The sequence below is a fragment of the Natator depressus genome, chromosome 1 (assembly GCF_965152275.1).
Source record: "Natator depressus isolate rNatDep1 chromosome 1, rNatDep2.hap1, whole genome shotgun sequence".
Taxonomy (NCBI): Eukaryota; Metazoa; Chordata; order Testudines; family Cheloniidae; genus Natator; species Natator depressus.
The window spans coordinates 144385998-144400857 of NC_134234.1; the positions used below are offsets into that span (position 1 = coordinate 144385998).

Consider the following 14860-nt stretch of genomic DNA (forward strand, 5'->3'; position numbering starts at 1 on the left):
ATGTCATACTTTGTATGTTCATGTCATCATAACATTTGACTATATATAATATATACTCCTATACATTTATAACAAATATTTATATTATATTACTTATTTGTGGACTCTTAAAAATGATTTTTTTAAAAGGCTTTTCTCCCAAATTAAAAAAACAACAACAATATCTGGCATTGTACAATACATAGCAATAGATCGTAAGGCTAGTTGTAAATTTTCTAACAACGTTTTTTGTGACAAAAATTGGGTTTTTGAGTAAACGTTTATTTGCAAGTGTCTGCTCACCTTAAAAGTTTTTGATTTTTTTTAATTGGAATACCGTTTTTTAATGTTTGAACATTTTTTTGGTAGAAAGTCAACATTTTCCATGAAGTTAAAAACAAACCAAAACCCCTTCTTTTTTGAGCAAATCTAATTGATAGATCCTGTCCTGAAGTTACTTTGTTCATCTGTGTTGCAGTTATGATTGGATAGAATTAACCTTGACTGAGAGTTTTGTCTGTGCTTAGCATCTTAGGAAAACTGAAGTACAGAATTACTGGTAGCAGGAACAGTAAAATACCAAACACTTACATCATATTATCTCATCCCCAGCATTTTGTAGCACTGAAAGCTCAGGCATTCCTAGTAACATCTTATCTAACCTGTTCCTTCATTTATCAAGAGAGGATGCCTTGAATCATTTTTCCTAATACTCTGTCCTGCTGCACAAACACCAATACTATTAAGAACTTTTTTCCCCCTAAGATCTAACTTAAACTTTTCCTTTCTTAGCTTCAGGCCACTGGTCCTTGTCCTAACATAATCTGAAACTGAATAGTTGCCTTCTTTCATTTATATTGTTACCTGGACGGGATTTGATTAATGCAATTCACTGATTATGACACCTTCTGTGGCAGATGGCCACCATGTTACACTAATTTAATTCCAATATTTTATAATAATTCACTTTAAAATTACACAATAGAGAAAAAGAATAACTGCATATATATCATAGCAATTATCAAGATTTACCGTAGATTCATTTGATATCTCTTTTCTACACAATTCATCTGATAACTCTTTTTCACCACAGAAAAATGGTGTTAATAGCAAAAAAGAAAAAAAAATAGGCAAATTTTGCATGGTACTTAAAAATTAATAGTGCTGCTAGATGTTCAATGGGAATGGTGTAAGATAGAGTGGTTTTTATGCCAGCTGTGTAACTCTAAACTGCAGCTCTGATATTAGGCTGCTACTGTATTCAGTTGGCTGAATCCTCTATTTATATATACGTATATATTTATATATACACACATATATATTTCTCTTTTTCTTTTCTTTTAGCTGATGGATGCACTGACTGGTCGGTGGATTACAAGAAGTATCAAGTTCTAGTGGGAGAGCCTGTTCGTATAAAATGTGCATTATTTTATGGCTATATCAGAGCGAATTACTCTCTAGCACAAAGTGCTGGCCTTAGTTTGATGTGGTACAAAAGCTCTGGACCTGGAGATTTTGAGGAACCTATAGCTTTTGATGGAACTAGAATGAGTAAAGAAGAGGATTCTATTTGGTTTCGGCCAACAGTGGTGCAAGACAGTGGTCTTTACGCATGTGTTATAAGGTACTTTTATTTTAATTTATTATGCTTGAATACAGTGAAATACAATAGAATTATTGCTCTTAATACTGAAACTTTATGCTACCATCCACAGCACATACTGTTTTCAGTGATTTTGGTCTTTTTTCCCCTGATGGTGAATGTTTCATGAGTAACTTAGGTTTTTCTTGAAAATATTCAAAATTATTTGCTGTATCATTTATAATTTTAGTTTGTAGATTTATATTCAAAATTTGAAGTATATTGATTAGTTTTATTGGACATATCAGTCATGTTACAGTTCCCTGTTTGAATGTGCATACCTCTGAAAATGAGGTTTCTAGTGTGATTGTTTGTTTACAAATACAGAATTTATTTTCTATATGTTTTCTCCAATATTAACCTTTGCACAGACTGATTTTTTTTCAAAATGTTTTGCCAGTAACTAATTCACTAGAATATTTTCATAAAGTGAATTAAAAATGGGTTAAAATGCAATCAAAGCAAACTCATTAAAAGGTTTACAGTATGTGCACCCTTCTCTAACTGTCACTGGCTCAGTCCTGCATTGGGAGCTTAGGATGCTGGCTACCTTTTGAAAGGTACTCAGCACCATGTAGTATTAAACCCCATTATCACAAAATCAAGCATAGTTCTATTTCTTATTCTGGAGATGAATATTCCACTTTCTGCATTTCTGATAGGTCATACTGATGTATTGTTTCCAGCCCACAGAGAAAATAGAGACCATCTGGGCACCCACTTATCTTCTGAAAATTACTTGACAATACAGAATTAATTTTACTGATAAATTGAAATGATGCAAATTTAAAAAAAAACCTGCTTGCGGAGGGGCACCATAGTTATTTTCACGTGGTAATTATAGGTAAATGCTTGTTTTTTATCATGAGCCCCTGTATGTGATAAACATTAAAACTCCTAGAAAACTATTATTTGTGTATCCTAGTAGCCTGTATTAATGCATCTTTTAAAACAGATTTTGTTTATGATGGTTAAGAACTTAATATAATATACTTGGGATGAAATGCTACTCTTGAAACACTCACAAACTCTGCTGGATATCAACAGGAGTTCTGTGTGTGTGTGGATAGAGGGCAGATAAATATGGCCTTTTGGCCCGAATCCTGAAACCTTTTGGTGTCAGGTATAAAGCCTATTAGCATTTAAAATCAGTGGAACTATTTATGATAATATGCTCTATACCCAGTAGTAACTTTTGGGGTCCAACTTTACAAACTCTTAATATATACAGGACTTCAGTGACCTTATTAGAGACTGTAATGTGCGGCAAAACAATAAAACACAAAACAGTGAATTACTCAGTGAATGCCTCCTCTCCTGAATTCTCACATTATGAACTAATTGTCTGAACAACATAAGTTTACAAAAGATATCTGAGATTTTGGGGTGAAGCAGGGCAGAAAAATTCCATGAGGTTCTAGTAGCTTTTCCAAAGCTATCCCTGTTGAAGTAGCTAGGAAAAGCAGCAGCACCATGACAGCTCTGTTACTGCCATCACCACTGAAACTACTAGAATGTTCTGTGTTGCTGTCCTGTAGGTGGTGCCGGGAGGCAGAGTGAGCTATAGAATCTGGAGTGGCATATGTAGACTTGTATGTAATTTTTGGCAAGAAAGACATTGTAATATGCAGTAAGGACCTGTGTGTGTGTGTGTGTGTGTGTGTGTGTGTGTGTGTGTGTTTAAGGTTCTTCCTTCTTGTTCAAAGGGTCTCTAAAACAATTCCACAATGATGCCAAGCTTACTTTAGGGCCCAGTACTAAGCAGCTCAGTTCAGGCAAAGGGGACGCATAGTAGTACATTCACGGTCATAGTGTGACTACTTGCACTGTTGTGAGTACTGTATGGAGCAAGAAAAAACACTGTGCTACAAGTGAAACTTTTTGAAAAGTTTAAAGCAAATAACTCAACTCTCTGAGTTCTAAAGCTCAAAAATGACCTTGGTGGAGAAATCACATTTCTGACTATAGCAAATGTGTTCTTACTTTAAGGACTATTCATAACTCAGGAAGAGATTTTGACTTTGACTTCAAATTCTTTACACACTTAGTCCATGAGAAATAATATGTAAGTTAGAATGCAGCTTGTCCTCTCTCTCCATCAGATATATTGATTGGCAGTCCTTGAATCACATAAAAGGTGTTAGTTAGTAGGCTCCTACTCCCAACTGTATGTCACAAATAGTCTTAAGAGTTTTCCTCTTACCACATTCATTCTTGCTCTGACATTTGTGGTCCTCTACTTGCCATATGTCTTAGGGGACAAAGGCTCTAGCAGTGAATAAAGTCCTATCACAGAGTAGAAGAGGACCTAAATTGCTGGGGGGGGGAGGGAGGGAGTCACTGGAAAGAGTTTTTTTCATGACCTCTGGAAGGAGGTTGCCTCTTGTTAAAAGCAACAGAAGTAGAGAACAGAAACTGATGGTTCACATGTCCCTGGGCCACCAGAAATGCACATAGGGGCTATCAGAGCAGGAAGAACAGATAAACAGGCAAGTAAGGAAGGTGAGCTTTAGAAAAACTATATACAGCTTTCCTACAATCCCAAACATAGGAAGAAGGGGTGGAGTGGCCCAGGGTTTACCATTTGCTTTGCCCCTTGCAACTGCTCTCCTCTCCTCCGCTGGTATCCTAATTCCAGTTCTGTACCCCTGATCCTTATGTAAATAGCGAGGAAAAGAAATTTCTCAGCTTGCAGAAGAAATAAAGCAACTGGGAGACTGAATTGTGATAAGTGAAGTATATAAATGTTTAATTGCATGGTCTGGGCAGTCTCCCAAAAGAATGTGCTAGCAGAAGTGAATAATCTGATTCCAAGTAGAGTGCCCCTTCCCACTTTGTTGAGGGCAGTTCTTTGCCGATCTGACTCCTTTCACTTCACTTCAGGAGCTAAAGATTGGTACTTGTGTGCATGCGCACACACCCCCACATCGTCTCACTCCCCTCTCCTATGCTCGCAGCATCAATCCTCTCCAACTCTCACCTTTACCCTTCAGTAAATGCTGCCAGCCATAAGAAACATGCACAGCATCATCAACATTTTGCAATACCTTTTGCTATATTCAATTAATGTGCTTCACATGTGCAGGCTATAGATACCTTCCACCAAGTTAATGCTTCCTGGAGGCAAGATTGGGAGGTCACCAGACTGGGCTGGAAGTCGAGGAGAGGGCTTGCTGTCCCTGTGGCTATCTTCTTTGATCACTATCCCATTAGTAGCATTGAGAAGACTGCTAGACCTACAGAGTAATGATGCATGCCACCCATTATTTTGTAGCAGCCTTATACATCTAAAAAAAGTAAACAGATTGTATCTTATATACAAAAGTATGTTCATGTGCTGTGACCTGTATTCTGCATTGCAACCTTGAGGGAGTTGAAAGCTGTAAAAAATAAAGGCTTACAGTGGATATTCCATCACGCTGTTATCTATTGTGTTTGCCAGATTGCACTATTGTTGAATGAATATATTTCTAAAGAATTCTCAGATTTTTTTATAAAAAAACTTACCTTTTCAGTTACAGGATCAAGTTTGTCTCTCAAGATGATGAACTTTTTGTTCATTATTATTGCACAGTGACTCATCAATGTACAGCTGCTAAGAAAAAATAGTCTTTTGTGTAGACAGACAAGAACTTTATACATTGTCGTTATGCTGTGTAGCTACTTGTAAGAGTTTGTTCTTGAATTACAACTTAGATTATTTCTGTGACAGCAATCAGTACTCAGTATTCTCTTTTCAAACTCTGCATCCTCTTCTTGCAAAAACTTGTTACTATGATACCCATTTACATTATTTTCCTTGTTGTCTGACTGTATCAGGAGGAGGACAGGAGACAATGGGTATGGCTTAATGAGGCCACAACTTTATTATTAGATGTCCGGAAGTACCCGGCAGATTAAAGAGTACAGTTCAGGTAACTCCATAATCATTTCAATATCTACCTGGGGACTTCCGTCAGCCCCCCGTCCCACTTCTATCCTGGTCCCCAGCCAGCCCAAATGAGGATTAAGGTGGGCTATAGAGGAGGGGGTGTTTGGCTTCCTGCCTTGCCAGTCATAGGTGCCCTGAACCTCTCCCTATTCCATTCCTTTAACAAACACCGTCTTTAAAGTCTTTACCAAACCATCCGTGTGATCTCTGTGTCCCCTCCCTTCAGAGTACCTGCACTGGACATCCACCACAAGGAGGCACCAGCAACTAGCTTGGCTGCCTCCCCCACATCCCCAGCTGGGTTCCCAGACATCTCTCACTGCCCCCTTTAATATCAGCCAAAAATGTGTCTGTGCCGAAGTCTGACAGGTGAACCTCATTCCCCCTGAATAATTCTGTTGCCCCATATGCTATGTCAGAATGCAAGATTACCAACCTCCCTTATGATCTCCATGAATTTGGCCATGTCCCTATTCATATACCTCCTTCACAGCTGCCTGACGCACCCTGCATTGAAGGATGTTTCACCACACAGTTTTTACTCCTGGAAAAAGTTCCAGGATCTGCCTCAAGTCCCTCTTAACTCTGAGCATTAAGACTACCCCTTTACAAATTCATAAGTCATTTTCTCCAAGGTGCACCACTATTCTATATGGTGTCTATTGATGAGCCCCCACGGTGTACAGAAGTGGCACCAGCTGGTCCTGTAACATGCCCCTTGTTCTATGCCAGCTCGGGATTGCTTCATCACTGAGCCCCAGCAGCGAATCCTCAGGCAACCTGAATGCCCACTTATGCACCCAGTGAATAATACTGTGCCCAGAGATCCACACCATCATCTGCGTGGCCCTTTTCCCCACATCTGGAATAAGAACACAACAAAAAATTGAGGCTGACTCTCCACTGAGGTCTCATATACATTCTATATGCTTTCAAATGCCAACAGCCAATTGTCTGAATTGCCCCAGCTCCCATACCTAGCTGTGTCACTGCTGTTGTCTCCCCAAACCTGAATGAATGGGAGCCAAATTCATGAGCTGGAAACCTCAGCCTCGTCAGTCCCTGTCTCAACACCATAACAAACTGGTATGTTGTGAGGGGACTCCTGTCACTGTGAATAAAGGGTGGCCCATCTCTCCCCCATCTTATTGTCATGTATGCCCTCAAAGTGTTCCCTGGGCAGAGCATGGGCTTGCCACCCTCCCATAGGCTAATGGCTACGCCAAAGCCTCCTTGATCCATCTTTCACTTTCACAAGTTTAATATAACTGCTTACCCCTGCCAATGTATATTTCACAGTTCCAAACCCTTCCAGGAGAGTCCCTACTTGATCCCAGGTACTAGCTTGCTGATCCTGAAGCTCAAAAAAATTATTCCAAAAATGCTGCCCTGGTCATTATCATAGAATCATAGGGTTAGAAGGGACCACAGAGGTCATCTAGTCTACCCGCCTGCCAAGATGCAGGATTTGGGTGTCAGTATAGACTTTAGGATCAAGCTGGAGCCTGAACTCTGAGACCCACTCCACTCTCACCCCTCATGGGGTCTCCAAGCCCAAAGGTCTATACTGTAGTTCTGTAGCCTTGCAGCCTGAGCCCCGCAAGCCTGAGTCAGCTGACCCAGGCCAGCTGTGGCTATGCCGTGAGTCTTTTATTGCAGTGTAGACATACCCATCATCAGCTTATATAACATCATATTTATCCAGTAGTTGGATTTGAATCTTCTTATTCATTTTAAAGATGATCAGCATTCCTCTTCTCTGACTTACCATTAACTTTTGGAAGAGGCTGTCATGAATGACATAGCCAATGAATGCTATTTAAAGTTAACTAACTTAAGTAATTACAGTCCTCGTATACACTTGAAATTACTGCAAAGAGCACAATTATGCTTGTGATGTATCTTCATATATTGTTGTAAATTTAAGGATCTACATATGAAGTTTAAAATATTATTGTCATGTACAATTCATTTATCCAAAAAAACCCTGTAATTTTAAGCCAAAACAACAATCATTATATACTAAACCAAACCAAACCAAAACCCACCACCACATCACTTTCAGGGAAGCATTCTTTTAAATTATCATTGAGGGTGCAGTTCAAATCCTGTAATGTCTTAGTCCACTCCCTCTATGAAGACTTGTTGGATAGCAATCCCTCTGTGCACTGGTTCCTGACAATCACATTGTGTGTGTGTGTGTGTGTGTGTGTGTGTGTGTATATATATATATATATATATATATATATATATATATATATATATATATATATATATATATATAATATAAAATAGGTGTTGTAATTTCCATTGTCAGAAATATTGAATAAAATACAGGGAGGGCAAAGACACCCCTGCTTTTGGGGTGGGAGGAAAGTTGAGTCTAAAAGAAATAGGCTTCATTTTTTCATAAACTGTTCACAGACACCATTTCTAAATCATCAGAATTAACGTAAAAGCTTTTACAAGTAAGATTTACCACTCCACAATACCTGGCATTCTTTTAATGTTAGTACTGATTTCTAAATATCTCCACTTGACTCTGAGAAGGATTTTTCCCCAGATAATTAGAAACATACATAATTATAAATATTTATTTCACCTAAATGATTTTCAACATTTATTACTTTTACATTGTTTTTATTTTCTGATCTTGTTTATCTTAATTCTGTTTAAAGTAGCCTACACAAATGTCAAAGTTATGATATAATTTTTATTTGTTCCTCTTTTGTAGCAGTTAGTATTAACTGAGATTTCTTAATGTTTGTCTCTTCAGAAGGTAATCTTTTAGTTCCCTGTGCAGTTCTATATAATATAATGTCTCTAACTGAAAATCAGCCTATACTTATAAAGTTGATGGAGCCTACCTTATTGACTGGCTCTTCCTGATTTTGAATGTAATATTGTCAGGCATTTCTCTAAAAATCCACCCTTTCTACCAAAATATTAGAAGCTAAATTTTGAAAAATAAGAGCCTGATACGTACATGCAAATTGGGCACCTAACTCAGAGAGCAAGTTCAGATGCTTATATTATTTAAGTTTAATGTTGTTATGGCATATTGCAGTCAAGTCCAGAGGCCCTATTTAGGGTCAGGTCTCCTAGTGATGGGTACTATACAAACAAATTAAAAGACTTCCTCAAAGAGCCTGCAGTTTGGCACACTGTAAACAAAGATACAAAAAGAGCAGTTAGGATGATGGCATGGATGGATAGAAAGAAGTGAGGGAAAACAGAAGGAAATAAGAACTGAGATAGAAGCAGGATTTGAGTTGTGCAGATGTTTGAGAATGGAAATTTTGTGTGGAAAAGGAAAATCACAGAAGAGATTTGATAAGGGAGTGATAAGTTCTTTGTTGTGGGAGAAGATAATTTTAGAAGTAATATCTTAATAAACTGGAGAAGAGGAAGCTGAGAAGCAGGTAGAAGTGAAGGATCACCAAAGAATAAGTGAATTATAGGAATGGGTTAGAGAAGAAAGTAACATTTTCAGTAGTAATTATTATGCAGGATTTGGGAATGGATCTGATATTGGAGGAGAAGAGAGTTGAGTTGAAAGTGACAGTGAAGTGACCAGGCAAAAGCCACTAGTAGAGCCAGTTTTAGTGGAGTTGAAGAGACAGATTCCCATAGCCAGGGACCCAGGAAAGAAATTCTTGCAAGAGTTCTTTATCTGATACCAGTTTTCTTTTACTATTAATTACTTTACTACTGAGATCATATTTTCTTAAGGGAATCTATGGAATAAAATAGAGATTATCCTGCAAATTATGTCAATGTCTTGCCAGTATATTAGGATTTTCAATATTCTTTTAGTAGTGCAGGCTTTACCTCCTTTGTATTCATTGTCACATTTCTTCTTTGCTCCAATAATTAAAAAATTCCACTGACATGGCAGAAGGTATTCTGTACAAAAGTCAGCTCAGTTTCCTACTATGGTCTGTTTGTGATGGCTGATCTTCTAGAACTGGAACCTTCAGAAAAAATGTGTAATCGTCTGTACGTTACAGTAGCTGACTTTATTTCTACACAGAATAAAAATGAGACTTTTCAGGATCTTTCACTAAAAAACAGGAAAGAGAAAGACGCCTTCCTTCTCCTGCCTTCCTTTCCTCCTCCAGTAGCCCTGTGGATAGGGCAGTCATCTGAGGTCTAGGAGATGCAGGTTCAAGATCATAGAGGGTGTATTGATTTTTCACACTTGCTAAGACCAGGCTCTCTCCCATTTTGACCAAAAATTCCATCCTGGACTTGAGAAACCTTCCTGATGTAGTTTTCATCTAAGCCAATATGTTTCTGCAAAACTTTGTTGTTGTTGTTGTTGTTGCGAAATGGCTCATTTCAACCAGAGTAACATTTAATTGACCTTTTTTTCAACCAGCACTATCTACTGTAAACTGCAATTAATCCATCTGCAGAGAAGGGATCATATGTTATATAAAATAATGGAAAACAAAGCTGTCCTGTCATATGTCCCCACGTCAGATGGAAAACAAAATTAATTAAGTTAAATCCAGATACTTAGTATTGATGTCTTCAGTAGACTTTTTAAAATAAGGGCAACCAGATTCACTCTTTAATGATCAGTCTGAGACCTACCTTTTGAACAGAGACCTTCAGAATGTGCAAATTCAATTGGTGGATAAACACCTTATGCAAGAATTGATATGAGGCTGACACAGTAATGGTTAGTTATGAGATTTAAAACCATGCTGCTTACATATTGCAAAGCAGATGCGAAAATAACAATGTGACTGCAGTAGCAAACTATACAAGTTTATGCATTTAAAATTAAAGTTTGAAAATTTTCCTGCAGTTTGTCATTTTTAATAAAAACATAAGGTAATAATTCACCTTTATCTTATTTTCTGTCATTTCATTTAGGCAACGATTTTTAAAGGATATTACATGCATGTACATATATTTCTATTATTAAACCAGTAAACTATACTAACTATTTTGGTATGAAATATATTTTCAATTTTGATCATTTTTTGTAAACCTGGAGACTATTTGGAATAGCAATATCCTGCTTACGCCTTTCCATTTCTAAATCCACTTTTATCGTGATTCGTGAAATTTTCCTGTGCCTAAATGCTGGACTGGGCACTGGACTAGGATTCAGGATACCTGAGTTCAATTCCCAACTCATCCACTGGCCTGCTGGGTGACCTTGAGCAAGTCATGTCCCTCCCTGTGCCTCAGTTTCCCCATCTGTAAAATGGGAATATGGTACTGACCTCCTTTGTAAAGTGCTATGAGAACTACAGATCAAAAGTGCTATAGAACAGCTAGGTACTCTTGTTATTATTAAACAAAAAACAGGAATTGTACATCAACTGGGATTAGGAATTACTGCAGTGAGCTGTAGCTCATGAAAGCTTATGCTCAAATAAATTTATTAGTCTCTAAGGTGCCACAAGTACTCCTTTTCTTTTTGTGAATAGTTATGAAGAGATAAGCAAATGCTTGCAAGTTAGCTGTCAGGACATTTACATCGTGGAGAGATAAATGTTGTCACCTGCACATTTCAGAGACAATGCAATGAAAATGAAAATTATGACAAGTTCCTGAGTGCTAGTAGAAAGCAAATAAACACAAACAAAAAAAAAAGAGAGAGAGAGAGAAAGTAAGATGATTATCATGGGTTTAAAAGAATTACTTTGATTTTCTATTACTTTCAGAGATAATTTTACTCATGGATTTTACCATCCTCTTACAAATCGTTTATGTTCACTTTTATGTCTTGTTTCAGATTAGGCCTTGATCCTGAAAACACTTACTTAATTTTACACAAATGAGCAGACCAACTGACTGTGTTTAAAGTTAAGCATACCTCCAAGCTTTCAAACCTGCCAGTAGGTGACATAAACCATCAAAGTATGTGCCAATCAACCAAAATGTAGAACACCTGCATTTTGTTGTATGTTGTGCCATAATTGACAGATTATATTTTTAAGGATAAAATATGTTTGAAAAGTTGTTTCATAACTAAATAGCGTGAAGTCATTAAATCAGTGTTATATATATACTTGCCAACTCCAAGTGTTCAAAGATCATAAGTCAAATCCACCAAAATTCATGAGATTTGCTTAATATTTACATATTTTTCAATAATACATTTTTACTTCTTTTGTATTTATCATATGGTATTTAGTATTTAAGGTTCACATTTTCAAAGTTTCTTCACGAACAGGTGAGTTAGAAACTTCCCTTTATAAAAAAGAAGGGAAAATTGAAATTCTCATGAATTATCTGATTCCATGAAATAGAGCTTTCAGAAAAATACCAAATAGCGAGTAACTCCCAATGAAATCATGAGAGAGAGCAGCACACTTTTACAGATGAGATTAAAGTTGGAGAAAAGGTCTCTGCTCGGGTTCCTGGGAGGCATAGGGTGGGGAAGCTGAAGAGAATGTCCCTGCCTCGGCTTCTCTGGAGGCATGATGGTGAAGGGATCTGGGGAGGGAAGGGAGGTATTTCTCAAGGTTGCCTCCAGGAAAATTAATTCAGACCATCCACTGGTTTTCCCTGCAATTAACCCAGCCTCTGCACACCAAGACAATTCAGGCCAACCCCAGTGTAATTAATTGAGCCACCAAACTCTACTCCAATACCATTACTCACCCAAACCTGGTACAATTAATTCAGGCTACCCACATATAATAGCATTGATGTAGGCCCGCCCTACATTTCAGCATCAAGGGCTTCCATGATGCTGCCATAAGGAGGGTCCTTGCTGCTGCTCCGAGCCCTGCTTCTCTCCCCGCTTCCCCCATGAGAGAAAGCCCAACTGCAAACAGTGATTTCCAAAAGGGGTAGGGAGAAATGAGAGGGAATAGTCTGTGTCCTACCGTCACTGTTCACAACACAGGGGAGTTGGGGGAGGGAGCTCCCACAGCCTGTGAAGACCCCAGTAGCTTAAGGCCCCTGCTTTGCCTCCTCCTTCCTGCTCCAGCCAAAAAGACAATTCTCTTCATATTTTGAGTCTGCTACTGAGATAGGAGGGGAAATGTGCCCTGAAGGTCTACAGATTCAGGCTTTATGAGACCAAACAGGCAAAGCAAATTCCAGTGGGAAGGATATTACAAATGTTAAAGATCGGTTTGGGGAGAGGCAAACAAGAGAAAATTAAGCACATATAAATCAAACGCACAGAGATAATATGCCAACAAGGAGAAAGGAGCAAAGAAAAGAAATCAAGAACAAATTGTTTAAGGGACATTTAGACAGAGGTTAGATGAAATCCTGACAATCAGAAATTATCAAAAAACAAAAACACTGAGAAACAGAAGGTGACAAAAAAGATAACAAACAATAGCTGAGGAGATGAGCCAGACACTAAGATGGCGAGAAAAAATAAATCATTGGAACTTGGAAACCTCACTCAAGTTTTGCCAATTCTGTTCATTTTTTGTGAGTCTTACGATATTTTGTGTTTTTCTTAAATCCCCAGTTCCTAGTGTCCAGTGCCTATATCAGAAATCTAGTAGAATCTCCGAATTTGTTTTTAAAATGGAGGGGAATGTTTAGCCCTAATGGTTGCAGAGAAAAGCAGTCAGGTCTACTCTACACTCTAGCAAGTTAAAAGCTTTAAAAAAAAATAAAAGAGGTGGGAAATAAAAAGAAGCCTCTCAATTAATATATTTTTAAATATCTTGATTTTTGAGGCCTGACATAATTTTTGAATGCTTAGAATTTGACAAGACTGTTCAACTCAATGACAATTTGTACTGTTTAAAGAACAATGCAATACTCTGCCAAAATGAGATGTGCCAACAAAAGTGAGGATTAAATGCATTGTCCTGTAGAATGTCAGTTTCAGGCGATCAGAATAACATCACTGAAAAGAAGATTTTTAATATATATATTTTTCCTTCAAACTGCAAGGCTCCACCAAAAGAATTCTGATTCTAATTCTGACCATAAATAATGTTCAAGTGGTTTTTATTGATGAGGCTTCTAAGTTTCAATTCTTTTTAGAGTTACAAGGTTTCTTAAAATTAGACAGTCCTCTTTTAATGTGACTATTAGTTTATCCCATTTCTTTGGGGCTGCTTCCCATAATCACAGATCAGAAAACACATTGAGCTGGAAGGGTATAAGCAAAAACAGAGTCCTGAGTATAGATCCACAAGGCAATGTCCTTTAATGCTACTAATGGAAAAGCTGTGCATGATTGCTCTGGTGATAATAATAATATTTAGCAGCTAAATAATACTTTTTCATCTTCAAAGTGATTACATTAGACATTTCAACACCCCTGTGAGGTAGGCAATTAAGGTGAAGCACCAAAAGGTTAAATGACTTCCCAAGGCCAACAGAACAGTCAATGTCCTGTCCTGCAATCCAGTTGACAGACACTACTACATTTGATACACTTGCTGGGGGTTATTTGGAGGAGTAATTTATGCCTGGCTAAATCAAAGGTCTTTGGCTAATAATAATAACTCACAGTGTACCTGAGCACTTTGAAGCACAGAAGAAGATACGATCTTTGATGCAAAGTTCTCACAATCCAGACAGTGGATAGGGGGAACAAAAGCAACAGATAAGCAGGTATACAGATGTACTTGTTAATAAATACTGACATTGTTCTCTATGTATATATTGATAGATGGATGGAAGGAAGGAATGAAGGAACATGGAAATTATGCCCAAGTTACTCCTCATGCCTGACAACTTCCATTAGCAAGTTTCTTATCAGCATTGTGACAGAGAGAAATCTTCAGGAGGGACTTGAATGTGGAGAGAGTTAGGGGGCTAGCAGATGAGCCCAGAAAGGCTCTTTCATTTGTAAGGGGTAATACAGCTGAAGAAACTGTACTGTGTAATAAGGTGACAAATGGGAAGACAGGGTAGCGTCACTGGCAGAGCAAAAGAGATGCGGAAGAACTTGGAACTTAAATGAGGGTAGATAAGTGGGGAGAAGCAGTCATGCAGTACTCTCAAGTCAGTAACAGGAAGGTTAAGTCTGATGTGGTTGAAGAGGAGCAGTAAAATGTGGTTTTATTACAGTGTTCTAAAGCCATTGATTTAGGGAGATCATTGCTGACTTTAGTTACAGCTGGTGGTAGAATTAAAAAAATCACTAGTAATTCTTTGATGAAAAATGTCAAGATTTGCAATGAACATATTTTACAATGAATTATTTGGCCAGCTCTGCTTTAATTGTAGAATAACTAATTTTGAAGCACATCTACCTTGGAATAAATATATCCGGTCAGGATGATTGTCTGAAATCTGTGAGTGTAAAGAAATTTTCAGTAATGTCTCCTAGTGATTCACAAGATTTGGCAAGTAACATT

At 37.7% G+C, this 14860-nt stretch overlaps 1 protein-coding gene across 1 annotated transcript in view; it reads left to right on the top strand.

The window, feature by feature from the left end:
* IL1RAPL1 (interleukin 1 receptor accessory protein like 1) overlaps positions 1 to 14860 on the top strand; it is a 1125084-nt gene that overhangs the window by 603500 nt on the left and 506724 nt on the right. The window contains exon 3 of the mRNA XM_074968407.1: positions 1324 to 1603. Coding sequence (XP_074824508.1) covers positions 1324 to 1603 — 280 coding nt within the window. The remainder of the gene's footprint in view (positions 1 to 1323; positions 1604 to 14860) is intronic.